We start from the raw sequence: 26,776 nt of genomic DNA, 5'->3' as shown, positions 1-26,776 counted from the left end.
CGCTCACCACCTCCCATCATGCCCTGCGCCGCCCCCGGCAGGTGCCGTGACGTCATGGACACCGCCCTCCCCGCCTGGCGCAAGCGGCCGAGCGGCGCCGCTCGCCCCGCCCCCCCGCCGCTTCCAGCCAATCAGAGACCACCTCGGCTGACTGGAAGGAGGCGGAGCAGCCAATGGGGCGTGAGGGAGCAGCGCGCCGGAAGTGTCCGTCAACGCCGTCGTCCGGGTGACGGGGGCGGGGCCTGCGGGCGGCCCTCCCTCTGCCGTCAGCCGTGCCGCCGCCGCCCTCAGCCCCGGGCCCGGCGCTCCCCCGCCCGGCGCGGGTCAGGGCCCGGGCCCGCCCCGCCGCAGTGAGGATGGGGCAACCCCGAAGCGGCAGCGGCCCGGTGACGCCATGACCGGCGAGAAAAAGAAGAAGAAGCGGCTCAACCGCAGCGTCCTGTTGGCCAAGAAGATCGTGATCCGGGACGGGGCCGGCGTGAGCGCGGGGGGGAGCGGGAGGGGGGGGGGGGGGGCTGGGGGAACGGGAGGACCCCACACCTGCTACCGGGGCCCTCAGCCGGCCCGAGGGGCCGGCTGAGGGCCCCGGTAGCAGGTGTGGGGTCCTCGGGCACACGTCAAGGCTGTCACGTAACGTTCCCTTTGAGGATGACAGACGGCCTTCAAATCTGGGTTAAAATACGTCCTTTTTTTCTGTAGCGTCTTTATATTTTGTAGTCATCCTCTAGAGGAGCGCTTCGGTGGGGCGACGGCATCCTCCGAAGAAAATTAGCGATCCTAAATTGTCCAAGGGAGTGTAAGGCAATAAGGTGGTTCATAATGAGATGCTCCCCTCCCTGGCAGCGTTCGAGGCCAGGTGGGATGGGGCTTGGAGCAAGCTGGTCTAGTGGAAGGTGTCCCTGCCCGTGGCAGGATGATCTTTGAGGTCCCTTCCAACCCAAACCGTTCTATGGTAAGTGGAAGGAGTGACGTTGAGCTGTGAACAGGTTGGGGCTTCTCCCTCTGCTGCAAAGCATCATCTCATTTGTGTGCAATAAATCTGACTTCTTTTAACGACCGTGTCCCCCTCGGGTGGGGTGCCTCTCACGTTGATGCTGTTGATTTGGTTTTTAAGCAGATTTAGCCTGTCTGCGGGAGACAGTTTTAATGGAGTCTGTGAACATACACAACGTTTCAGCAGAATAAAGTCTCTTGCTGCCTCCTCTCATATTTCAAATAACTTACAGCTGTATTAGTTACCTGGGACGTGGTATTATTCTGGCAAAACCCGTGAGGATGTGACTGGGTAAAAGATTGCTCTTCACGTGCCACGCTGCTTGAGTTCCTCTCCCTGAGAGCTGTCAGTAGTGAACGCTGGAGGCAGGACACTGGTACAGATACACCTTTGGTCTGGTCCATTAAATGGTTTGTATCTCGAGAGCACAGTGTAGAAATGTTAGTGAGCTGTGAGGAAATTAATCTCAGCCTAGAAGAAATGCCCATGGATTTGAGGTTTCCCGTACCAAACCCAGTATCCCTTTGGATGTGAGACTTGTGCAGGTGGTGGGAGCTTTTTAACTTCTGGATACTCCCCAAGCTGCTGGAAGCTGTCTAAATTGCTGGGATTGCAGACGTTTCAGGTGGTTTTAATAATGTATCAGGGCTAGACTGCACTTCTTGGTGAGTTCAGGTCGTGTGGTTTGCTAACACGAGAGATGGGCTCTTGTGGCACAGCACAGCGTGCCACTGAGGGTTTGGCCTGTGCCGTTCCCTGATGAATTCACCTGAAACTTGTGTGCTTTCCTCCTGTTCCTTGCGATTTGTTTTCCCTGTGAGCTCGTGACTCTGCAGGTGTGTCCTGCGCGGCAGGAGACACCTCCTGGGCTAGCAGCTGAGATTTGGCGCTTGGAAAAGCGACAGAGCAAATGCTGCCCGTAAAGCGCCGTGAGAAATCTTTATGGAAAGGAAGATAAGCAAGGCCTTGAGGTGTGGGGCTGTTTAACAGCTGGTGTAAGGACTGTGCCTTTCCCACCACGTTGGGTGGATGGAGTTGGTGCTGAGGAGTAAAATTGCCTTCCCAAACTCCCAAAGTCATCTTTGGGGTGTTGCACGTACTGCTGTGAAAACACGCCGAGAATTGAGGTGTTTCATTTCAAAGTCCTTAAGGTGAGGATCGAGAGGATGATAAATCTGGTCATGTTTAGAGAGAGCATAATGGTACCAAAGATATTAGTTCTTGGATATAAAAATTGAAAGCGATCAGGTTTGTAGGAGCAGCGCAGGTTGGTGGACCCTGGATGGAGAGATGCTGCAGCGTGAGCTCAGCTGCACTAGGCAGCACCGAGTCACCTCGGGAATGGCTGCGGTCAGGGTTGATGTTTCGGCGTCCCACCACACGCCTCAAATCCGTGGCAGATCAGGATACGTGTATTGTTTTACTGACGGAGCTCTGTTTTGCAGCGACAGGGGATTGGAGAGCCCAGCGTGTACCACGCCGTGATGGTGATCTTCCTGGAGTTCTTCGCCTGGGGGCTGCTGACCACGCCGATGCTAACGGTGAGTGGGTCTCCCTGGGGATAATTCCGGCTCTTGTGGGCCAGTGTTCGCCTTAGGCTGGCGAGGGTGAAGACCATAACGTAGGCCTTCGGAGTACAGGAAGTAGAAACCAAGATGTAATGGCTTGTACCTGCATTTTTTTCTGTGTGAATAAGCTGGAGCCCAAGTGTGCTGCAATAATTTATAGACCTGTGAAGTCTTAAAGACAGTGGCTGCCCGTGTTGGAGGCGGGAGGCAGAGCTCCTCACGTAGGTACAGCAGTGGCATGGTCGGGAGCGTATTCCCCGTGTTCCCTGGGGTGCTCTTCCAGGCATCCAGTGTCAGGTGCTGGCAGAATTTAATGGGAGTTTTGCAGAAGTTGCCAGCTCTGGTTTGGTTTTTTTTTTTTTCCCTAGGTGTTACACCAGACTTTTCCTCAGCATACGTTCTTGATGAATGGCCTGATTCATGGAGTCAAGGTAAAGGATATTCCTCCCAGGCTTTCATCTGAATCTGCGATCAGTGCAAGAGGTGGCAGCCGTTATAATTTGTGTCGTTTGCTGACGTCAACCAGTGTTTGACAGATGAGTGTTCATGTTTCAGTTTGGGGTGCTCACTGGCACACCCAATGCAAGATGGAGAATTGACAGAGCATAGGAATCGAGTAGCTCCTGTCATTGATCTTAGTGAGCCGCGTTAACGACGTGCTGCTTGTCAGCATGGGTTTGGGGCTATACCAGCTGTGTGCTTCAGCTGAAAACATTCTAGTCAGCATGAGATCAGCCCTGTAACCATATTCTGGAGTGTAACAAAATAAAAAATCACTGACATCTGAACTTAGCAGTAATAGAAGCTGAAACTAAGCAGGTCTGGCAAGAGGATCTCAAAAAATGGCCCCAGAGTGCTTTGATTTGACATGATCTGGGAGGGCTCTTCCCTTCCCATCTTGGGTTTGAAAACGTTGAAAGGCATTGAGCGAGTCTGTTTGTGCTTAATGGCCTTGGCATCATGTTGGGTCTGTCTTCTCTCTGTCTAAGAGAGAAAGCTTTCCCTAGAACTGCAGCAGATGTTGATGTGGTGGAGCTGTGCCAGCATCTTTTTAGGTACTGGCAGGGCAGCTCCCCGCTGCACAGGCGTGCCTGGGGAGACCACAGCTGCAGGGGCAGCGTTGCAGAGCAGGAGGTAGTTGGAGGGTTTAGTGGCACCTCGCTGGTCGAGGATTTGGTTTTTCTCTCTAAAAGGATGTGAGCAGTTTAACAAACTGTTATGTTTTGGTGACGTTGCCTGCTTGTGGAAAACAGGAATGGATGGTCTCCTCGTATTTTTATCTTTAAATGAAGTTGTGAAAAGCTCTGGCTGTCGACAATCAGAATTTGACTGAGGGATTTCTCTCTGTCATCCTGCCTGTCTTAGGGTCTGCTTTCTTTCCTAAGTGCCCCACTGATTGGTGCTCTCTCTGATGTCTGGGGCAGGAAGTCCTTCCTCCTCCTCACCGTCTTCTTCACGTGTGCGCCAATTCCCCTTATGAAGATCAGTCCATGGTGAGTTTACTCTTGTTACAGCCGAGGGGCTCTGAGGAGAGGAGTGAGGCTGAACGACGGGGGATTTGGGGGTGTTGCGTTTGAGGATGAGAAGGAAGTAGGATAGACTGACGGAAGAGAGAGGAGAGGTTCTAATTCAGCAGCTGTGGACTACCGTGTGGTTGCTCTCTAACTGTGCCTTTGGCCATGCCTGTTTCAGGTGGTACTTTGCTGTTATTTCCATGTCTGGAGTCTTTGCTGTCACCTTTTCTGTGATTTTTGCCTACGTTGCCGATATCACACAGGAGCACGAACGCAGCACGGCGTATGGCTTGGTAAGGAGCTGCATAACTGGCTTGGCTCTTGCAAGAAATACCTGGGCCTTGCAGGTGTCCAGTTAGGGTGGGAGATTATTGGCAAGCCTGAGGACAGCATCAGTGAAAGGATGATATGTGCTTCACTAATAATACAGTCTCCCTGCTCCTCTGTTTGTGATTTAGCACCGAGGCAGAGGCCTAATTTCTGTGCGCTCTGAACACGGGCTGTATCGTTGCTTAGCCTTTAAACCAGCCTGCTCTGGGAGCTGCTTTGCACCAGGAGAGGGGGCGGGCTGTGAGGCTGGGGCCCTTTCTATAGGGTGACTGAAAGTGTCGTATATGAATTATCAGGATAGCTTTAATGTCCCTTTGCTAGAACTTAGCCTAGACTGCACCAAGAGAACATGTTATCTGTCTACAGGAGGCCCCGTACCCCTGGTTATCTCCATCAAATGGCAAACTAGTGCCCTTGGGTTACGCTGGAGGAGGAGATGGGCTCTAGGAAGAAGAGGCTGTATTAACGTTTTATGCTTCCAGGTGTCGGCCACGTTTGCTGCTAGCCTGGTCACAAGCCCAGCCATCGGTGCGTACCTTTCCCAAGCCTACGGCGACACGTTGGTGGTTGTGCTGGCTTCAGGTGTTGCTTTGCTGGATATTGGCTTCATCCTGCTGGCTGTGCCAGAGTCCCTGCCAGAAGAGATGCGCCCGGTCTCTTGGGGAGCTCCGATCTCTTGGGAACAAGCAGACCCGTTCGCTGTAAGTAATCTTGCTGCTGTTTTTCCGCGTGCTGGTTATGCTGATATTTGCTTTAGTTCTGCTAATTTCTCTCCAAAGGAAGATGCATTCCACAGAAGGTGAAGGATGTGAGGCTTAGATTAACCCCGTCGAAGGGACAGTGTTCAATTGACGTCAGACTGCACACGTCTAAAGCTGTCTGGCAGCTTCTAACCGATTTCTTGTAGCTACAAATCATCTAAAAGCAGCTCCAGATGTCCTGAAGCAAGAGCATCTCTTGGGGGAAATGTGCCGGTTGTCTGAATATCAATGCCACTACTTAGCAACAGCGCTGTCAGGAGAAGTCTTGCATTCCTGGCTTTTCAGGACCTTGGCTCATGATGAGGAGCTTTGCACAGTTGCACCTCACCTTTGCTCGCTAGGAAGATTATTTTGGCTGTCTGAGTAAAAAGGCAATTCTGATCAAAAGCACTTGACTATAAATCTGAGAAACAAAGGTAAAAATTCCTTGTTCTCAGGTGTAAGTTGATGCAGTTGTGCACCTGGTCTGGTGTGTTGTGGCCGCATTCGCATCGTCCTCTGAAATGCTGGTCTGGTTTCACTCAAGCATTCACTTCTTAGATAGAAGGTGGTGACTTAAGCACTTTGTTTTGCTGTCTCTGTACCTGGAGAATATTTAATGATATTAACTAACTTTTTTTTCATTCCCTGCCCCGCTTCCCACAGTCCTTGCGGAAGGTGGGTCAGGATTCCACGGTGCTGCTCATCTGTATCACTGTCTTTCTCTCCTACCTTCCTGAAGCCGGCCAGTACTCCAGCTTTTTCCTGTACCTGCGACAGGTCAGTCTCTTGCCATGAGGGAAGGCTCTAAATGCAGGAAATCCCAGCCTACGAATATTACCTTAGTTGCATGTCCTGAGGAAGCTAATCTTGGCCAATAGCTTAGTAAAGTTGAAGCCATAAGAAATAGTTCCAGCCTTCCTAAAAACTGTGGGAGCCTGGTGACCACCTCGCAGGGATTGCCAGGGCCCTCGCTGGGCTTCTTGCTGGTGGTCTGCCTGTCCACCCTGTCCATGCCACTCTCGGGCAGGTGAGCCCGGTGATTTAGAGCTTTTCTTCAGACAGAGCAAAACCTTCCATTTTATTCCTGTGGCAGCAGGCAGGCAGTGGAAGGTACGGTTGATTAATGTTTAAGCACCTGATAAGCAATGTCATTAAACGTTACTGATGCTGGTGGAGTGGCTTTTCTCCTGGGGTACAAACCTCTTGCCTGGAAAGTCCCTCTTTGGTGTTTTTACAGGTCATTGGTTTTTCCTCGGAGACTGTGGCAGCCTTTATTGGTGTAGTTGGGATTCTCTCTATACTGGCTCAGGTGAGAAGCAATTCCTGTCTTGGCTCTAGCAGTGTGGTTATAAGAATGTCCAAAATTTCTGATAATCGGGGCTGGTTAGTTGTCAGAGTCCCTGTGGCCACACAGACACTATCGGACCAGGCACAGCTACCTGCGGTCCCTCTTATCTTTTGAGCGTAGCTGTTGTTTGTTGAATAATAAACTGTGGTAACCGTGGGGTGGCCCCGTGTTGCTCTGTGAAGCTCCACAGATTGTTCCTGATTGCCATGGACAGGGATGTGCTCATTTCTGGAGGAGTGCACGTGCGTGATAGCCGGTCTCACAGCAGCACGAGTTCCCTCGCTTCCCCTCCTCTTGTCTTCCAGTGTTGTCATCTTTCTTTGCACTAACGTTGGAAGCACTTGTTTTTCTCTCCAGACAGTAGTGTTGGGAATTCTCATGCGCTCGATAGGAAATAAAAACACCATCCTGTTGGGACTAGGCTTCCAGATCCTGCAGCTTGCCTGGTACGGCTTCGGATCGCAGCCTTGGTAAGCCTTTGCCCACGTTTGTCTCCTGGCGTCGGCGGGTTTCTCCCTCCGGTGCCTCTGCGGCAGCTCCCTGTCCCCTGGCAGAGGGAGATCCTGCCCTGCCGCGCTGCCGCTCTGCGGCTGGCCCTCGGCAGCCTGGCTCTAACTGCTGCCTCTTTCTCCCCGAGGATGATGTGGGCAGCAGGAGCCGTGGCTGCCATGTCTAGCATCACCTTCCCAGCCATCAGTGCCATGGTGTCTCGGAACACGGACCCCGACCAGCAGGGTGAGTCGCTCGGGGACGTGTCTGACGGGCGCTGGAGCTGACGCACGTCCGCGTTGTCAGCGTCGGGGTGGAGGGGTGGGCAGGAGCGTCGGTGCCAGCTGTGGAGCATCACTTTGTTCTCAGGAGTATTGACACTCTTGGCTTTGACCACAGCTGATGCTTGGGGAGGGAATTCTTGAGTTGTGCACGTAGGTGTTCAGCGTTGCCTGTCTGAGGTAGAGAGGAGACTGCTGCTTAATCGTTCCCCTGCTTCATGGTTCGACCCTGAGCCCTCAGACTTGGCTGCCTTGAATCCCAGTTCAGTGGGAAGTTGTTGCTTGGTGTGCCCATGCTCATTTTATTCTCTCTTACTGGTTTTTGTAAAACCTGATCCTGAGCGAAGCTAGTCGCCAGCTCGCCGCTTCATCCGCTGAGGGCATGTCAGTCCAGATCTGAACGTTTGATCCTGTCTTTAAACATGTAAGCGTCCTTGAATAAAACAAGCTTATTCAGAAAGCCATAAGCTGATCTTCCTTTCCTCGCTCTGTCCCCAGGCGTGGTGCAGGGGATGATCACTGGAATTCGGGGTCTGTGTAACGGCCTGGGGCCGGCGCTCTATGGCTTTGTCTTCTATCTCTTCCACGTGGAGCTAAATGAAATGGCTGAGGTGGAAACTTTGGGTAAGGCCTCCAAACCCAACATGGCCAACCCTACAGATGAGGTAACCTGTTCTGCTTTGTCGTTCCGTTTGCTGGGCTGCTTCTGTCCTTGCAGCTGAGCATTAATCCTTGCTCTGTTTCTCCCCACAGAGCAGCATTATCCCAGGGCCTCCGTTCCTGTTCGGGGCTTGTTCTGTCCTGCTGTCGCTCCTGGTGGCCTTGTTCATTCCGGAGCACAACCTTGCGCTGAGGCCGGGCAGCCACAAGAAGCACAGCAACGGAGCCCAGACCCACGCCCACAGCCCGCAGGCCGGGGGAGCGGACAGCAAGGAGCCCCTGCTCGAGGACAGCAGCGTATGAGGTTGGGAGAGAAGGACCTGGCTCGCGCCTCAACTCCAGATCAAGGATGGACTCAGCCAGTGGGCCTTTGGGGAGCGAGGGTGGGGGGAGAGAAGAAATGAGGTGACAGACTGTGCCACTAACAGCTCGTGAGAAGGGACAGGGCTTCCCTTCAAGCCAAATATACCCAGCTGGTGCAAAAATGGCATTGTATCACCGGGTGCTGATGGGAAGGGGAGATCCTGAACTGCTCCACGTGAAGGGATAGTTCTTCAAAGCAAACCTGCCCCTGCGCGTGAATACTGAACTGCGTGGTGCGACCTGCCAAATACTCAACTTGCCAGTGAAAAATTAAGGAGCGAGCGTTGTCTTTGTTCTCGTGTGAACTGAGTCGCCAGCCAGGATGAAACGAGGCATCTGTTACCTGCCCCATCCCCCTGTGGAGCTGGTACTTGCTACCCATGAGAGCAGGGCGACGACATGAGTTACAGGTGCCTCGAAGGTCCCCAGCGTTTGTGTTTCTGTTTGGTTTTTCTCTTTTTGTTACGCTGCTGTAACGTTTGTCTGTTACTGCCTCTCTAGGTTGTAGGTAGAAGGATTTTTCAGAAATCTTTTTCTGGAACTGGAAGGGTTGTTTAGAAAATAGAATTCTCTAAGAGGTTGGAGAAACAACAAAACTCTGCTGAGCACTTTGATAAAGCGTGGTTTCCTGAGAGAAAGGTCAAAGAAATAGCTGTTTATCTTGAGCACTTCTATAAAGCTTGTTGATTTTTTCCCCAGGCTCTTGCCATCTGATGTTAAAACCAGATAATGACTGTAGCTTGTTTTTTCTCAGTCCAAAAGATCCTGATGGTGATGACTGCAATTGATGTGAACTTACAGGTTTGGATTCCATGTAGCATTTCTGAGCCTGCTGTGAGGGCTTTTGTTTTGTTGAAAAACGGAATTGCAGCCTCTGCTGCAGGGTTCAGCTCTGTTTAGAAAGAGCAGCAGATACTTGAACTTGAGTGTCGTGAAAGCAGCTGAGACAGACGTATAGGGAACGCTTGGTTGGTTGCAGATAGAGAGATGGCAGAGGGCAGGAAACAATTGTTCTCATTTGAGCAAGATCAGCAGTAATGGCGTTGAGCAGTCACCGGGGGAGTAAAGACCAAACTGGGAACACTTCAGAAACCAGTTGTTAAGGGAGTTGAGGACACAGTGGCCAAAAATAGTCCTGTCTCAGAGCGGGTTTGTGCAACAGCTGCTGTTCTCTGGCTGGGAGCCCTTCTCTGAAGGTTTGGGACAGGTAACAGGGGAGGAAGGCCGAAAGGGAGGGAGCGCTGTCACGTAACTCTTGGGTCTTCGCAAAGGGGAAGTCGCGGCTGATGCAGCAGCGCAGCAGTGACTGCCAGTGCCGTTTGCCGCTGGGTTTAGTGGAAAACACCAGCTGGACGACCCTGGAGAGCTCAGTCCCTGGCCCACGAGCAGGGGAGAGCACTGGCCGTGCCCCGCTCCGCCCTGGCAGCGTGGCTCGCCCCGCTCCGGGAGCGCGAGGGGCCGTGAGCCCCAGGCTGTGTCCAGCGTCTGACCTCCTCGGTGCGCCCGTCGGCGTGGGGGCTGGTGAGCGTGGTGTGGGCAGATCCAGAGCTGCCGTTCCGTGTGGGTCTCTTAAAGGCCTGTCAGATATTAACAGCTTGGAACCACTGCCTGCCTCGACTGGGCTGAACTAATCGTATAATGTCTGTTTACCAGTTTTCTGGACTGTTTGGTTATCGGAGGTGGACGTTTAAGTGAAATAACTCACAGTTTGTTTTGCATTAATCTAGCCTGGTAGCCAGATCCTGCAGTCAGAGCTGTAGGAGTAGATCATTGTCCGTGCAGAGGGCAGCGACCGCGGACACTGAGGGTTTGCTGATGTGGATCTAATTGCAGGACTGAAGAAGGGGGCCAGCAGAAAGTCTCGGTGACCTGCGGTGACTCATTTTCCCGAGCTCGTTGTGGTGATGCTCCGAATTCCCAAACGTTACTGGATGGTCTGCACCGTGCGTGCACAGCAAGCTTCTTCCCTGAAGGAAATCCAGTCACTTAAACTTCCAGGCAGCAATCCCAACGCTGTATTGCTCACTAAAATGCCTTTTTTTAGACTGGAGCTTTACCAAGTACATCTGGCGACTCATTTATTTACACTGTATTGAAATGACCTGACGTAGGTTTGTCCCTCACACACGAACGAAGTGAAACGAGACGCCGAATCGTTACCTCGTTCACACTGAGGCACTCGGAGCTTCACGGGTAGAATGTAGTGGAATGTTACGAAAAAGACGAGCGTAATTTATATGATATAAAGTATATAGAGATATATTTTTAAAAGTCCTTTCCTTTATTGAATAGTTTATTGAAACCGATGTGTTTCTAGTCCTTCCACGGTTTTGGAGTTCCTTCCACCTGGTTCGGTGGGGTCTCAGCCCCAGGTAGCCCCCCTCCCCCTCGGCGCAGGGACGTGACCCACCCACCGTTCTGCCTTTAAGTGACAGAGGAGGACTTGGGCCAAGCGGTGACGGAGCTGACGTTACCAGACCTGAATGAAGAATGTCCCATTCTGAAGGGCTGGTAATTCTGCGGCGTCACACGTGGAGACTGGAAAATCCGTACGGAGCATTCAGCTAGTTTTGCCAATTTTTGTTACTTTATATGAAAATGCAACTTTTTTAAAAGAGCCTTTTCTTAAAATCCCCTTGATCTGCTGCGTAGTGCCTGAGCCTGGCTGTTTAACATCAGCACTCCCAGAATTTGGCTGCAGTGACTTATAATTCAGGTCAGTAACAGCAATGCCCCAAACATAAGGCAAAAATTGGCTTAATTGCCCTTCTTCTGCAGTTCGAGTATTAATGGCAGCAGTTCAAGGGAGTTTAAACTGATCTTGTCACATCAAAAACCTGCGTTAAACCGTTGCTTTCTCTTTTGCCGTTACTTTTTCAAAATAGTAACTTTTTACTTCACTGGTTTTTGTTCTTTCTCTGCGCTTGAATGGCTGCTGACGTCTTTGATTATCTTTAAAAAGTGTGGGCATGTGGCAAGCCCACGTTCACTGAAGAATGGCAGTACCTCTGCTGTAAACAAAGTTTACTGTTGCGTGCATTTCTGTATCTCTCTTTTTTTTAAGCTAACGACGAAATGTATTTATTTCAGTTCAGGTTGTGTTTAGAACTGGCTAATCTCTCCCTCCGATGGATTATTTATTAAACTGCTGCTTTCCTGTTGTGTTGAAGTCCTCTGTCGTCGTCTGTCTCCCTGGCCTGGGTTACAGGACAGCTTTCCAAGCCTGTGCTCTGCCCGTAAAATAGCTGCCCAGGTACCCACCGAGTATGGGAAGGGCAGTGCCTCAACAGCTCCAGCTTCTCCGGTGCCCTGAGCCCTGGGCCCCCTGCTCGTCGCACGGGATGGGGCGAGAGGGAGCGGTTTTGGGGCAGTTTGTGCAGGGCCAAGCGGGGAGCAGCAGAACACTGGAGGAGCGAGCGGTGTGCGGTGTGTGGTGGGACAGGCTGCCTGCCCCCAGCCTCATCCCGCCTGGGTCTGGGGCCCTGCTCCTGCCTCCCCACGCCAGCGCCTGCCCCGCAGGAGCCTCCTCCTGGGGCTGGTTTTAGCATCCCAGGCTCTATTGTCTTTCCAGCCAGGCTTAATTTAGATCTTATCTTACACATTTAAACACTTCTTTGGTGTTTGAGGATGGTACTAAGTGAACAATATAATCACAAGAACTATAAACACATCCAAGTCAGCTCTTGGATGGGATCTGGTGTTTGAGGGCCAGTATCCTGTAATGAGCTGGAAACACAAACCATCCATCATAGAGTATGTTGCCCGTTGCATTTATTTCCTCTGGATTTGAGCTTATTTTTATTTTATTGTTTTCCTCTTCAGTTGAGAAAGAATCCTCAGCTTGTCTCACTGCATTACTGCAGAAAAAGGGAAGGTATTTCAATACAGCACGTTGCTGGCCGTCCTCTCCTCGGCGTGGTGATGGGGACATGTTGCTGTGATGGGGACGCCGCCGGGCCAGGGGCAGGGCCAGTCTGGGGGTCGAGCCTCCCTGGGGTGAGATTCCCGTGTTTTGCACCATGCAGAAAACCTTCATGTTGTTCCAGTTGTCGTCATTAGCACCTTCTCCAGCCCTGTCGTTCTGCTATTGGCTGTTAGCAGATGATGACAGCCCGGGGCTACACCCCAGCCCGAGGGGTCCGGTGCTGCCGGCAGCAGCGCGGGGGTAGCCTGTGCCGGGGCCAGCGCTCGTCCCTCTGCGGTTTGTCTCTCCCCACTGAACTGTTTTGCTTCCTGAGAAACGCCTCCGGACCGAGTGCTGCCCGAGAGCCCCTGCTCCCACCCCTCTGGAGGAAGCACAATCGGCTTCCAGGAAAAATGTTGAGGCTTCTGTTTCTTGAAAACCATCGTCCCCTTCGCTCTGACCCCCGAGGTTTCCTGCGGAGTGGAAAACTGTCCCAGTGCCTAAGCTTGCTCTTTCCGCCCCGTGTCTCCAAGCTGTTGATCTTTTCACCGTGTTTGGGGCAGGGGGAGCTGCCTGTGCACCCCCGGGATGGAGGGAAGGTTCTCAGAGCCCATTAGAGAGGCCCTGAGCAGGGGGTGGGTGGGAACCGCGGTGGGTCCCTGCACGGGGGGCGAGGGGCAGCTCGGGGGCAAACCTGCGAGAGCTGCCTCGGGGGCCCGCTGCCACGTTGCTCTGAGCTTGGATGAGTCCCCGACCTGCCCCTGGCTCGATAACCGTGCCGTTAGAGCAGGCCCTCGGGGAGCCGGAGGTTTATCAGGTTTCCTCAGCGATCCGTGTTGTCCGTCTCCTCGCGCGGCGGAGGCCGGGGCAGCTCCCGGGCGCTCGCCCCCGGCTCTCGCCCACCGCCCGTGGAGGGTCCGGCCTCGTGCCGTGAGCGGGCGCCGCGGGTCTGGGCTGCGGTGGTGGGAGGCGAAACCCCGGCACCGTGTGAGCGTCCATGGGTGCCCCGGGGCTCGCTGCCGGGAAGCGCCCGGCCGGTGCGGGGAGCCTGCCCGCGGCTTGTCCCAAGTCAGGGCTGGGCCGGGGGCTCCGGCGGCCGCTGGAAACTCCGGGAAGTGGCTCTGTTAACACAGGATGGAAGGAACAAAGACCCCAGAGCCATTAATCACCCACTTCAGCTGAATGTGCGTATTTGATGGCGGGTGTTTACAGAGCACTTCCCTCTCGGACCATCAGAGGATTAATTACCCGGCCCCCGAAAGGATGCGCGACGCGCCCAGTGCCCGGAGCTGCCTCTCCGGAGGGTTCCCGCATGGGAAGCAGCCGGGTCCTGCACCGACTTCCCACCTTCCACGACAGGAGGTGCCGGGCTGGGCACGTCCCCTCCCTCGGCCCTTCTGCACCTTCCCCAGCCTCGGCTGCAGCCCAGTGGGATGGGATGGGGCAGAACTGGCCTCATCTCTTCCCAGGGAGCTGGGTAGGAGCAAGGAAGCGATGCCAGACCTGCCATGAGACAGAGGACAGGCGCTGAGGCTGTGCCAGGGCCTTGGAGCTAGATAAAACAGGGTGATCGACATCTTGCACGTGGTAACGCTTTCTCCATCTACACCGTGACACCGGCCCTCCCAGGGGCACCCACTTCCATCCCTGAAAACACCCCGTTCTGGGGACAAATGCTGTCTGCAGCCCTGCTGAGCAGCACCCGAGCCTGGGGCTGGACACCTCCTCCTCTGCCCTGGTGATCCGCCTTCCCACACCCCACGTTTCGGGGCAGTTGAGGCTGGGTTCCTCCCCGTACCACCGCCCAACAGGGGCTGCCCGCTCCTGAGGCCACGTTCCCGCAGGGGTCCCGGTGGGACCTGCCTGGGGCAGACGCTGCGGCCGGGGGTCCCCTCGCTCTGCCTCGCTGCCGGCCTCAGGCAGCCGTGCTCGATGGTGATGCTGAACACGGGCCCTGGCCCCGCTTTTGGGGCAGGGGGTCTGAGGCAGCTCCTCCCATAGACAGACGTCCCCAGCCAGCCCCCGATGGGTCATTTCAGCGGCTGGTGTTGGGGCATGAAAAGGGCTGGTTTGGCAGGGGTCTGGGGGGGACAGTGGAGCCCGGTGGGAACCAGGGAAGGAACCAGATCTCGCCTGTGCCACGGAGTGACGGGGGCCCTGCAGCCACGTGGGGACCTTTCGGGCCAAGGGCTCGCCTGGGTTTGGGGCTGGGCGTTGTGCAAGAGCTGACCTTGGAAGAAAATCAGAAACCTCCCTCTGGAAATACCCCTCGGGCTGGAAAGTCGCGGAGGCCCCGGGGCCGGTGCTCGAAGGGGCGGTTCCTACAGAGCTTAAGAAGGGCTGAGGACGGGGCTGGCGGCCAGAAGGAGACAGCCCCGGCCGGCGGCGAGGGAAGAGAAAACCAGCCCTTGCTGCTGCCCTGCCCGACGCCGGCTCTGCGGGCGATGGAGCCGGCTCCTCTCCTCCTGCTCCTCGGCTTGCTGCGGGGCTGCGGCGGTGAGTGCTGCGGGGCCGAGAGCTGCCCCGATCCCCTCGCCCGCCGTGCTGCCCGCCGCGCTCTGCCTTCCCGTGTGGCACCGCGGGCCAACGCGGCCCGGGGGCCCCTCAGGACAGCGTGTGCCCGGCCTGGGTCCGCTGTGCCGCTGCCAGAGCAGCAGCGGTGCTGGTGAAGGGTGAGAACTGGGGGGAAGAAGGGGTATTTGGGGTCATTTCCCCAATAAATGGCTGGAAAATCTCAGTGGTGAACCGAGATGGACCAAGCGGCAATGCCTGCGACGGGGCAGCCCGGGCTGGCAACCGGCACAGGGATGTTGGCTCCGCACACACCAATGCCCGGTGGCGGCGAGCGGTTGCCCCAGGCCAGCAGCACTGCAGGGGAATCGGCGTCCCATTTGCCCTGTAAATGGGTTCTGGTGCCTGTCCCCTTCCCTAACCCGCCGTTTCCTCCTCCCTCCACCCAGGGCGACCCGCTGACAAGCTGGCGGTGACGCCGCGGGAGCCGGTGGTGCGGTACGGGGGCTCGGCGCAGCTGAACTGCTCCCTGGCCTGCGCGGGGGGCACGGTGCAGTGGAAGGGGCTGGACACCAACCTGGGGAGCGTCACCTCCTTCCCCACCCACAGCATCCTGCACATCAGCAGCGCCGTGGTTGCCACGGGGGGCACCAAGATCTGCCAGGGGACCTGCCACGGGCAGTACTACCAGCGCACTGTCAACCTGAAGGTCTATGGTAAGCATCCCCAGCCCACCCCTCGCCACCTCCCCGGCAAAGCCCTGGATCCCGGAGGCAGCTCACTCCCTCCCGGGCTGCCGTGCCAAAAATCATGGCTCGACGCTGCGATTCCTCTCTCAGCCCTCCCGGACACGCTGCAGCTGGAGGCAGCCCCCCGTGCCCTGGAGCCGGGGCAGCCCACCAGCCTGCGCTGCTCGGCCCGGGGGGTGTACCCGCTCCGGGGGCTGGTGCTCTCCTGGTACCGGGGGCACCAGGAGCTGGAGGCAGCAGACTTCGATGTCACGGAGACCGACGAGGAGCTGTTCGACATCGTGTCCACGCTGCCGGTGGCCGGGGAGGAGGTGGGAGAAGGGGTGGAGTTCAGGTGCGAGGTGACGCTGAGCATCGGGCAGGAGACCCTCACCCGGGCGGCATCGGTGGCCGTGAGCGCTGCGGGTGAGTGCCGGGGTGGGAGCTGGGGACGCGGGTTCGCGCTGCCCCGTCCGCTGGAGCCGACCCCCGTTGCCCTGCACCGCCTGAAGCAGCTTTGCTGGGATGGGAGCAGCCCCCGTTTCTGCGCTGCTCTGCAGATGTCCCGTCCCCATCCCTGTCCCCGTCCCTGCTGCCATGCCGAGGGTGCCGGTTTGCTCCTGCTCGCCGCCTCTCCCTGCCCGGGACGGCTGCGTTCGCGGGGTGGAGGAGGATGGGGCCATTGGGTGGCGCGGGCAGAGGGGGCCGTCACCGCATGGGGATAACGTGTGCCAGAGAGGCCCCGTCCCAGCTCGGAGCTGCGGCGAGGCCGCCGTGACCTGCTGCGTTCACAGCTGTGACAGAGCAGCCCGTGGCCATGGCCACCTCCACGGGGAGCCCCCGGGCAGTGGCAGCTACGACGGGGAGCGCCAGCACAGCCGGGCCCGTGACCACCGCAGCGCTGCCCCCAGAGCCGAGTGTCCCCACACGTGATCCCACCACAGCCCCAACCGCCACACCGCGGGACCCTGACGCCGAGACCATCCTGGCGCTGGCTGCTGCCACCGAACCCCCCTCCACAGAGCGCCCTGCGCCCCGAGACCTTGTCGCAGGCAGCCCCACGGCACGTCCGGCCACCACCACAGTCCCTGGCTCTGGCACCATGAGCCGCCCGGCTGAGGCGCAGGGGACGGCTGCGGACAGCACCAGCCGGGGCTCTCCCCCGGTGGAGCAGGGGACGGGGCCGTCCGTGGGGACAGTGCCCGCCTGCAGCCTGCGGATCTGGTCGCTGCCTCCCAACGGGACACGGGGCAGGGCCCTGCGCATCGAGTGCCGCGCACGGTGCGCCGGGAACGCCACCGTCCGCTGGCTGCGGACCCCCGTGGCCCTCTCGCAGTACCGGGAGGAGGTGGCGGGCAGCAGCTCCACGCTGCGGCTTGACCATGCCGAGCCCCGGCACCAGGGCCACTACCAGTGCGTCCTGCCCGGCCACCGCGCCCAGGCGGTCAGTCTGCAGCTGACGGTCTCGGACGGTGAGTGGTGGTCTGCAGCCCCCTCTCCTGTACCCCCATCGCTTGGGCTGGGGCTGCAGCGGGTTGTGTTGGTGCCACATTCGGTCCTGGGGGTGTTGTGCTCACCCCTCGGTACTCGCTGGTGTGGGCACAGCCTGCCTGCAACCACAGCTCCTTCCCCTGCCCTTGCAGATTCGTCCAGCACAGGCCCTGCCGTCACCGTGGGGACAACGGCCTCGCTGTTGGGACTGATCATCAGCGGCGTCATGTCCCACCGCCTGTGGAGACGATTCCGATCTCGGTACGAGCTGTCCTAGGAGCGGGAGCTGCCTGCAGACGCCCGCAGCCCTCTGGACCAGTCCCTGCTGCCGCCCTCCCCGCTGCTGGCCTCGCCGGCCCCTGGGACGAGCAGCGACGGAGCCCTGGGACGATGAGCAGCCGACGGAGCCCGGCTGCCCCGCACGTGGCGGGGACTGGCGGAGCTGGTGGGGTGCGGGACGCTGCTGTGAGACCCCAGAGCAGAGCAGCCCCCGCCCCGGGACAAGTGCTCTGGGACCCTGAGACCTCCGAGCTGCTGCTGCTTCCGCAGGCTTCCCCCGTGCCTGGGGCCGCTGCTGCCCGGGGTGCCGAGGGGCTGCCGAGGGCACCGGCTGCGCCATCCCGGGGGGCTCCGAGCACCGGGAACCACTCGGCTCCCGCGCACGGAGCTGTGCGTGAGGCCTGCGGGAGAGGAGAGCCTGGGGCTGCGCGGGACGCCCCGGAGGGCGAGGCGGGGAGGGGGACAAGCAGAGGCCTCCGCAGCGACCGGGGGACGGGGACGCGGGATCCTGCCGGGCCGGCACTGAGCGCCAGGCGGGGTCCGGGGAGAGCGCAGCCTGGGAGGGGGGCGCCCCAATAAAGGGCTGGCTCTGTCTGAACCCCAAGCGAGCGTCCTTCGGCCGGGGTCGGGGCGGCACCGCGGCCCCGCACCGGGTCCGGCCCCCGGGAGGCCCCGGCCGCACAACCCGTTGCTAAGGGCGGGGCACCTGCCCGGAGTAGCCATGGCGGCCGGGGCGGCTCCTTTGCCCACACTCAAGATGGCGGCCCGCGGTCTCGTCCAATGGCGACGCGCTCGCCTGCCCCGCCGCGCACCGATTGGCTGCCAGTGTGCAAGATGGCGGGACGGCGGCCCAAGATGGCCGGAACCCGCCTTCGCCGCCCACAACCAAGATGGCGGCGTACGAGAAGCGGCGGGCGGCGGCGGCCGCCCCGGCCCCGGCCCCAGCCCCGGCCCCGGCCCCGGCCCCGGCCCCGGCGGCGGGCGGCGGGCTGGGCAGCGAGGCGGAGTTCCTGCTGCGGGCCGGCGTCAGCGCCATGGTGCGGGAGGCGCTGCTGAAGGTGCTGGAGGCGCGGCCCGAGGAGCCCGTCTCCTTCCTGGCCGACTACTTCGAGCGGCTGGTGCTGGGCAGCCCCGGCGCGGCGGGCGAGGCCGCCGCGGAGCTCCCGGGGCCGCCGCAGCGCCTGGCCCGGGCGCTGTGGTACGTGCGCCTGGCTCACCACTCCCACAGGTGCGGGCGGCGGGGGCGGGCGGCGGGGGCGGGCGGCGGACTACGGCTCCCGGCGTGTCCTGCGGCCGCGGCCTCCCCCCGCCGGCGGGCGGGCGTGCGGGGCCGGGGGCCGTAGTCCGGGGCGGGCGGGCGGGGGTGAGGCTGCGTGTCGTCTGTGTGTGTGCTGTGTCGCGACAGGACGGCCTTCGACAGCAACGCCGGCGCGGCCTACGAGGTGCTGGGCGGTGGCGGGCGGCGGCGGCGGGCGGGCGTGGACGGGCGGCTGTACAGCGAGCTGCTGCGGCGCATCTGCCAGCACGGGGCGGCGCCCGCCGAGGCGGCGGCCGCGCTGCTGCGCCGCGTGCGCTGCCGCGACCACGAGGCCGTGCCCTTCGACGTCTTCCGCTACGGCGTCCTCGCCTGCTCCGTGCTGCTGGAGTTCGCCGCCAAGGCGGACGCGCTCTTCGGCGTCCTGGACGGCGGCGCCGGCGCCGCGGACGGCCGGGTGTGCCGGGCTGTGCTGCGGGCGCTGGAGGAGGCGCTGGGCGCCGGCCACTTCCCTCTCCCCGGCCGCTACCTGGAGGCGGGCTCCAAGCTGGGGCCGGACGGCCTGGCCCTGGCCATGGACCGGGCGCTGCAGGAGAGGAAGCTCGGCGCCTCCATGAGCCGGGAGGAGTTCCTGAGGAGAGCCACCGCCTTGTTCGTCGCAAAAGTGAAGCCCGTTGAGTAACGCCCGGGTGGGAGCAACGCCGACCGCGAGCGCTCCGTGCAGAGCCGTTCACGGGGTGGCGAGCACTGGGGGCTGGTCAGGCGCTGCCGGGAGAGCCCGGGTCTGCCCAGCGAGATTCCCCATTTCCACGCTCCCTCCCTTGTTCGAGCGCGACGGGTGCCCACCCGTGTCCCCATCCCCGTGCCTCTCCCAGCCGTGGCTCCTCCCGTCCCACTGGCATTGGTAAATCTTTTTTAGGCCTTAACTGGGGACTTGCCAGGAGGCCTGTGACTGCAGGGCAGCGTGAGTCGTTGAAAATGAGCCAGAATTAAGTACACGTGGGGCTGGACCTCCAGGTACGCTGCGGTTCTGCCCCAGCCCTGGCCATGGCACGTCACATCGCGCAGCTGCAGCCGCGAGCTCAGTTTCTGCTCTTGGGTTTGTTCCACGCCCGCCTGTGCAGCGCGGGGCGATGCTCATCTGCCTGCGGGGACTCGCAGGTAAATACGGGGCTGATCTGGAGCGTGAGATAAAGCGCGATTTTATTAAGCGAAATGTTTTAAACACACAGCGGATGAGAAACGGCTGCCTGGGCAGCAAACACGCTGGGAAGGGCGGGGAGCCAGCGGGGCCGCTGCGCTCCAGATGCGGGAGATCAAAGCTCGTACCCGAGCGATGACGCCTCGAGCGGAGCCGCGGGCGGGACGGGTTCGATAATGACCGGGTCAGGACGAGACAAAGCCGCTTCCCTGAGGTCATGGTTTGCTTTTGAACAGAGATGCGTGTTGAACCATGTTATTTATTTGAACTTGTCTGCGTTAATTATTCATACTGCGCAATTAGTGGTTTACTGTAAGACATTAAAGCTTTTTTTTGTTTCTTAGTGGCCGATTTCTTCGCTGCCTGGCGGCACGGGGGGCTGGGCGGAACCGCAGCAGCGCTCAGGTCCTTGAGGCAGCCTCTGTCTCCAGAGGTGATGGCGGCAGCCTGTGGCCGCCTGCCCGGCTGAGGGTGCGGGAGCGCAGAGCACCGGGCGTTACACCGAGAGCACCGGGAGCGGCTGGAGGCTGCACCGCGTGGACGGGGTGTGGGGTGTGGGGCCGGTGTTGTGGTCCCCGCGGGCGGGAGCGGCACCACCGGGAGCCGGCCCGGGGGAGGCTGCGGGCGGCGGCTCCCACACAACGTGCGGGTGACGGGACGTGACACGGGGGGAGGCGGGAGCCGGTGGCGCCGGACGGACCGGCCGGGCCGGGGCCGCTGCAGGAGCTCCGGGGCCGACGGGGCGCTCTGATAGGCCGACAGCGTCCGGGGGGAGGAGCCTGCTCCCTGCCCCGCCCCCCGAGACAGCGGAGCGCTCTGATAGGCTGACAGCGCCCCGAGGGGGGAGCCCGCTCCGTGCTCCGCCCCCCGAGACAGCGGAGCGCTCTGATAGGCCGACAGCGCCCGGGGGGAGGAATCCGCTTCCTGCCCCGCCCCCCGGGACAGCGGAGCGCTCTGATAGGCCGACAGCGCCCCGAGGGAGGAGCCCGCTCTGTGCTCCGCCCCCCGAGCCGACGGAGCGCTCTGATAGGCGGACAGCGCCCGAGGGGAGGAGCCCGCTCCCCGTCCCGCCCCGGCAGGCGGGCGGAGCGCTCTGATAGGTCAGCGGCGCCCCTGTAGGAGGGGCCTGCGCCGGCCCCGCCCCGCTCGGTCGGACTACAGCTCCCGCCGTGCCCCGCTCGGACCCACCGCCCCGTTCCCCGCAGCGGCCGGCCCGCTCACGCCAGTCCCCGGCTCCGCTCGCGGCCTCCCCGGCCCCGCTCAAGCCAGTCCCCGGCTCCGCTCGCGGCCTCCCCGGCTCCGCTCACGCCAGTCCCCGGCCCCGCTCGCGGCCTCCCCGGCCCCGCTCACGCCAGTCCCCGGCCCCGCGGCATGGCGCGGCCGCTGGTGCCCAGCTCGCAGAAGGCGCTGCTGCTGGAGCTCAAGGGGCTGCAGGAGGAGCCCGTGGAAGGGTTCCGGGTCAGCCTGGTGGACGAGGGGGACCTCTACAACTGGGAGGTGGCCATCTTCGGCCCCCCGAACACCTACTACGAGGGCGGGTACTTCAAGGTGAGGGCTGGGGGCAGCGGGGGTGTGCAGTGTGTGGGGAGGGGGTCCGGGGGGCAGGGGTGCGGGGTGGGAGACGGGGCTCGGGGGGGGCCAAGGCAGAGTAGGGGGTGTCGGGCAGCGCGCTGGGGGGAGGATGGCTTGGGACGGAGAGACCGGAGAAGAGCAGGGAGACCCGGGGGGCTGGGGGGCGAGAGGGGGGTCTTGGGGAGTGGGCTGAGGTGGGTACTGGGGGAGCAGGACCGGGGTGCTCCGGGGGCGGTGAGGGCCAGGGAGACCCGGGTCTGTAGCTGGGCACCGTGGGGTCGCCGGGGCTCCGGGAGCCGGGGTGCTCCCGGGGTGCGGAGGGAGCCGGGCGCGGGGGGCCGCTGCCAAGCGGGGCAGGGGCGCCCTTTGCTGAGGGGGGATTTGGCCGTCCCAGGGGCTCTGCCTCCGAGGGCTTCTCCTCCACCCCCGGCCTGTGGGCGCAGGACAGCGAACTAGGAGGTTGCTGGTGTTCCCCCTCCCGAAAGGGATCAGGGACATCGGCACCAAACCAGAGGGAAGAGACAAAGGCCTCGTCCGTGCAGGCCCGGAGGGCTCGGGCCGAGCGAGCAGCGGCGCAAGCTGGGTGGGGAGCGGGTGTTGTGGTTCTGGTTGGGATTTCAGCGGGGGGAAGGCGTGTGGCTGCGCAGTCCCCGTCAGGAGGGTGTGTGTGTGCTGTTCCCAGGTGTTGTGCAACCTCTGTAGGTGTTTTCTTCCTCTTTCTCATCCTCCCTCCTCCGAGCTCCTCTGTCTTCATCCTGCTGCTGGCAGGGTGGGGATGCGCTGGGGTGAGTCAGCCCGAGGGTCAGCTGTGCCCGAGGAGAGGGAGGTTTGTTTGTCCCGTGGAGCGGTGGCAGGCAAGGCCGGTGCTTCAGAGCCAGGTTTTATCTCTTCGCTGAAATGGAGTCTTTTTCCGTAGCCTCTTTTGGCTCCAGGCCCTTCGAGCTCTCGCCCTGTCGGCAGCTCGTGCTCCTGTTCTGTGCCTGAGAGCTCCCAGGCTCTGTTGGGTGGCGACAGACGAGACTTTCTGCTTAAGGGGAGGGTGAAGGGGCCGAGGCCTCTCCCAGCTCGTGGTAACATCAGCCTGTTTGTGTACGGTGAAGCGGAGCTGCTTCCCGAGCCCCCCTGGGGAACGCTTTGCCTCTGGCTCGTTTTGTTCCGATCCCCCCCGGCACAACAAAGGGGATTGTTCTGCGAGGTTCAGCTGTTTGGCCAGAGCCCAGCACGGGGCCGCGTGCTGCCGTGTGCGTGTCGCTGCCCCGAGCTCCACGCACGCACAAAACGCCCCCAGCCCCAGCCGCCGCCTCGCTGTTCCTTCCCTCTGGCCCCCGTCCTGCGGTGGGACACGGGGAGGCAGGACGGTGACACGTGTAGGGACGGCCCCACCGCCGCCGGGGCTCCGTGGACTCGCCGTAAGATCAGGTTGTGCCGGGGACAGATCCTGGCAGGGTGGGAGGGGATGGGAGAGCCGAGCCCTGGGACCCCGGGACGGAGCTGGGGTTGGTGGGGCGGCGGGGGGACAGATGCCTCTGTGCCTTCCAGGCTGATCTTTTAAGGGCCCTTAGCTGACGACTGGGTCTGGCACCGTGTCCTGTTGTTGAGGCTGTAATTCCAGAAGCATCCGCAGCCTCGTGTGCAGTTCCCCGCCTGAGTGGGGCCCGTGGGGATGTTCTGCGGGTTGAAGAGCGATCCCGGGCAGAGCCGGGGCGGCCGGAGCTGTCGCTTCACAGACCCAACATCTGAACCCTTGTGTGCGCGAACTGAGGGAGCAAGAAACGTCCGGGGAGTTGTTGTGTGTTTTAAATCTTCCCTGTTTTGTTTGTTTGTTTCTGTCCATTGGCTTTTTTGGGAGCAGCGGATGAATCTCGATCTGGACGTTTGCTTCCAGAGCCTGGAAACAAAACAGTCCCCGCAGCGTCGCGGGGGGAAGCTGCCCGTGGGCGCCTGGGCAGCAGCTCCGGGAGGGGGGATGTTGCCGTGTGTCTCTGCGCCGCCCGAATGCCCCGGGCTCTGTGCCGTCGCCCGCAGCAGCAGCCGGTGGCGGGCCCGTTGTCTCTGCTGGCGCCGGCGTCGTGGGCTGCGGCCTGATCTTCTTGTGCTTTTATTTTTAGCACCTGAGCTACGCGCTGCGGCCGGTTTTGACTTGGGCTCTTTTATTCGGTGTTGACGGGCTATTTTTAGAGGCTCGGTGTGTGGATCAGAGCACCTGATGCCTCCGTCCCTGCGAGCTCCGAAGGGTAAACAGCCCTTCCTCTGGCGCAGGGGCTCTGCCTCTGCACAGCCGGACTTGGCAGAGGCTCCTCTTCCCTGGTGGTGTCGGGAGGTCTGTGTCCTCCTTCCCTTCCTTCTCCCAAGCTGACGCTCACTTCTCCTCATTGTTCCTTGCAGGCTCGTCTCCGGTTTCCCATCGACTACCCCTATTCTCCTCCTGCCTTCAGGTTCTTAACCAAGATGTGGCATCCCAACATCTACGAGGTGGGTGGCCTGGGACAGCCTGGGGTGCCGTGGGCAGGCGGGGGGGCACGTGTCCGTCCGTTGTGACGGTGCTGGGTGACAATGCCAGCCTTTGTCTGGCGTTGGAGACACGGCGCCTTTGGCGTTCAGTGCCTGGCACTGGAAATGCCACTAACGAGCTTACGACAGCCGGTCTGCAGTCCTGGAGCGGGTCCCAGGTCCGCCAGGCTTGAAGGCTCCCGCGCTTGGCTAGCGGGGACGCCGTGCTTCAGCCAAGGGTGGCTGCAGGCGAGCGACGTGCGTGGCCCCAGGGCTGCGTGTGTGCGGTGGGTCGCTGCCCGGGGCGCGTGGGGCTGGGCAGTGTCAGGCGGGCGCCGGGGGGGCTGTGCAGGGGACGCGGCGGTGGACAGCTGGTGGTCAGGCAGCCTCGTCTGCGCGGAGCTTGTCCAAGGCCTGAGGCTGCGGGCGGCAGAGCGGGGGCCACCGCTTCTGCTGTCCCTTCCTGGGGACCGAAAGAACGGGCTGGGGTCACCTCCCTGGGTTAAGCCAAAGCGAAGAGCAAGCACCCTGCTGGGGGTGCTCGGGGCAGCAGCTCCTGAGGACCCTCCTTCACTCGTGCTTTCAGACCGGCGATGTCTGCATCTCCATCCTGCACCCGCCCGTGGACGACCCGCAGAGCGGGGAGCTGCCGTCGGAGCGGTGGAACCCCACGCAGAACGTGCGGTGAGGGCTGCGGGGAGTGGGCGGGGGGCTCGTCCGAGGGGGGAAAGCGGGGCGGTGGGGGCTGCCTCCCGCTCCCAGGGGCTGCTGGAGGGCACGTGGGCTGCGCGCTTCGCTGAGGAGCAGCTCGGGATCGTGCATGAGCCCGACAGCCCCAGCGCTGCTGCCCGGCCTCGCTGCGGTGCGCCCTCCCCGGGCTGTCCTGACCCCGGCACGCAGCGGCGCCGGGGCTGCTGGCATCGCTGGGGTGCGGGCAGCTGCTGACCCACGTCGTCTCTTACCTGGTTGTGTTCATTGACTGCCAGGACCATTCTCCTGAGCGTGATCTCGCTGCTGAACGAGCCCAACACGTTTTCTCCGGCCAACGTGGACGCCTCCGTGATGTACCGCAAGTGGAAGGAGAGCAAAGGGAAGGACCGGGAGTACACGGACATCATCAGGTGCGTGCGGGGCCGAGCCCGCTGTCGAGAACGCTGGCTAAGCTGTGACCTTGTCGGCCGCGGGGACCTTGAGGGCATGTCCTGCCCTGTTGGGTCCCATCTGCAGGCTGGGAAAGAAAGGACTCTGGCTCCAAGTGTGGCTTTTGGGAGCAGCTTGGCTGGGTTATGTGCCCAGCTTTGCTCTCGGCCGAAGCCCCGGCCCTTTTCGGCTCCACAGCCGAGGATCTGGGTTCGTAGCAGACGTGGTGCCAGCACGGCCTTGCTGTCAGGGCTGTGTCATGGGACGGCACGTGAAGCTCCCGAGCTGCAGCCTGGCCAGCCCCGGCGTGGCGGGGGTCCCTCGGGGCAGGGGCACGTGGCAGTGCAGCCGCTCCGCGGTGCCCTCCCTCCCCTGCCCTCGCCAGCTCTGTGTGAGCGACCCGTGAGAGGGGAAGAGCCGTGTCACCGGGCGTCCCCGCGGGTGAGCCCCGCACGGTGACGTGGGTGCGCCGTGCAACGCCCCGTCCTCACCCGCCGCTTCTCGCCCTCCAGGAAGCAGGTCTTGGGCACGAGGGTGGACGCTGAGCGGGACGGCGTGAAGGTCCCCACCACGCTGGCAGAGTACTGCGTGAAGACCAAGACTCCGGCCCCCGATGAGGGCTCAGACCTCTTCTATGACGACTATTATGAGGATGATGAGATGGAGGAGGAAGCAGACAGCTGTTACGGTGATGAGGATGACTCTGGCAATGAGGAATCTTGATGGCCCCCTGGCACTGCAAAACTTACTATAAACTACTGAATTTTTACCTCAACTAGGACAAACTGGCTTGAATTTAGGATCTGTCAGCCCTGAAAGTAACTCTCTACCTCGCAGGGAGACTGCTCTGCTGTTGCAAAGGAAATCCCACCACTGTCTTTGTAGAAAAAGCAAAAAAACAAAAAACAAACCCTATTTTATAAACTTTCTGGGTGGGGGGCAGGTGGGGAGGGGGAAGTCATGCTGGGGCGTTCACGAATCCACAGCGACCAGGGAGCTGGTGGCTCTGGCTGGGTGAGGAGCGACAGCAAAGCCTGGTGTCGGCTGCCCCTTGTCTGGGCACGTTCGGCTCCTTCAGCCCCGCGTGGAGGGGGCGAGCGGCTGCTTTGGGTGGGAGGAGTGTGAGCGTCGTGTGGCTTTCTGCAGCCTTCGAGGTGCCCGAGCAGGACGGGCTGCAGGGTGAGGGCTGCTGCTCTCGGCCCCTGGCTGCCCCCTCCGCGGCGGGACCCTCCTGCCGCCCCTTCCCGGGACGCCGGAGCCGCGCTCGCAGCGAGCGGGACGTGGGGCAGGGCCGGGACGTGGGGCAGGACGTGCCCGCAGCCGCCGGGCACTGCGGGGTGTGGGGATGGGCTGGTTGTAGTTTTTAACTAGCTGGGAGGGACGGGGCAGTTCTGAGTCTTTCTGCTTCTGTTTTTTCCTTTGGAAACTATTTAATAAAGTACTTCAAGGGAGCGGCTGCGTGGCGTGTGTGTGAGGCTCTGCCCCCGTCCGTGCCCAGGCTGTGGGGGTTTCTGTGTCAGCCATGGGGCTGGCTCCTGCCCTGCAGCCCTGCAGCCCCGCAGGGAGGGGTGGGTGGGTGGGCTAGCTGCTCTCCCAGGGCTGTGGGTGGGGGCTGCAGGGCAGCAACCCCCTGCCCTCCCTCCCCAAACCCACAGAGCGGGCAGGGGGCTCGGGGCAGGGCTGCCTTCTGCTCAGGGCACATCTCTGCCCATCCTGGGGAGGGGAGGGCACAGCATCACTGCCCCAGAGCCAGGCTGGGTCTCTGCCTGGCGGAAGGGTGGGCTCCGATGAGACCCTACAACCCTCCAGCACCGCGCTGGGGAGGTGTTTTTCCCTCTTGCTCCTCTGGGATCAGCCGTGCGGTGCAGGCACAGGCCTGCCCGGGCACCGCCGGCTGCGCAGAGCGGTGGCCAAG

General features: G+C 60.9%; 4 protein-coding genes across 7 annotated transcripts; all 4 read left to right on the top strand.

Annotated features, from left to right (window-relative positions):
* Nucleotides 1-259: 259 nt before the first annotated feature.
* LOC137674882 (hippocampus abundant transcript 1 protein-like) lies at nt 260-11,459 on the top strand. Of its 4 annotated transcripts, XR_011049872.1 has the most exons (13): nt 260-478; nt 2,440-2,535; nt 2,931-2,993; nt 3,928-4,055; nt 4,255-4,369; nt 4,889-5,107; nt 5,813-5,926; nt 6,387-6,458; nt 6,855-6,967; nt 7,135-7,232; nt 7,766-7,932; nt 8,021-8,700; nt 10,124-11,459. XR_011049872.1 is itself a non-coding variant. In XM_068420670.1 (12 exons), the coding sequence occupies exons 1-12, from the start codon at nt 395-397 to the stop codon at nt 8,228-8,230; spliced, it is 1,479 nt and encodes a 492-aa protein (XP_068276771.1). In that variant the 5' UTR covers nt 260-394; the 3' UTR covers nt 8,231-11,459. The 4 variants fall into 4 exon arrangements, 3 of the variants coding, with proteins under 3 accessions (XP_068276771.1, XP_068276772.1, XP_068276773.1); XM_068420670.1 differs by having other exon boundaries at nt 8,021-11,459; XM_068420671.1 differs by lacking the exon at nt 260-478 and adding an exon at nt 642-952 and having other exon boundaries at nt 8,021-11,459.
* Nucleotides 11,460-14,638: 3,179 nt separating this feature from the next.
* Nucleotides 14,639-17,201, top strand: MADCAM1 (mucosal vascular addressin cell adhesion molecule 1). The gene is made up of 6 exons (XM_068420913.1): nt 14,639-14,690; nt 15,155-15,421; nt 15,545-15,859; nt 16,228-16,553; nt 16,605-16,905; nt 17,077-17,201. Exons 1-6 carry the CDS (start codon nt 14,639-14,641, stop codon nt 17,199-17,201), a joined length of 1,386 nt encoding a protein of 461 aa, XP_068277014.1.
* An 892-nt stretch (nt 17,202-18,093) lies between these two features.
* Nucleotides 18,094-20,002, top strand: TPGS1 (tubulin polyglutamylase complex subunit 1). The gene is made up of 2 exons (XM_068420752.1): nt 18,094-18,431; nt 18,609-20,002. Exons 1-2 carry the CDS (start codon nt 18,094-18,096, stop codon nt 19,138-19,140), a joined length of 870 nt encoding a protein of 289 aa, XP_068276853.1. The 3' UTR covers nt 19,141-20,002.
* Nucleotides 20,003-20,853: 851 nt separating this feature from the next.
* Nucleotides 20,854-25,636, top strand: CDC34 (cell division cycle 34, ubiqiutin conjugating enzyme). Its single transcript, XM_068420554.1, has 5 exons — nt 20,854-21,207; nt 23,617-23,703; nt 24,308-24,405; nt 24,708-24,842; nt 25,374-25,636. Exons 1-5 carry the CDS (start codon nt 21,031-21,033, stop codon nt 25,582-25,584), a joined length of 708 nt encoding a protein of 235 aa, XP_068276655.1. The 5' UTR covers nt 20,854-21,030; the 3' UTR covers nt 25,585-25,636.
* Nucleotides 25,637-26,776: the final 1,140 nt, after the last annotated feature.

This window comes from Nyctibius grandis, chromosome 31 (assembly GCF_013368605.1).
Source record: "Nyctibius grandis isolate bNycGra1 chromosome 31, bNycGra1.pri, whole genome shotgun sequence".
In the NCBI taxonomy this organism is placed as follows: domain Eukaryota; kingdom Metazoa; phylum Chordata; class Aves; order Nyctibiiformes; family Nyctibiidae; genus Nyctibius; species Nyctibius grandis.
Note: the sequence above shows the minus strand (reverse complement) of the source record. Positions and strands in the feature narration are given on the sequence as shown.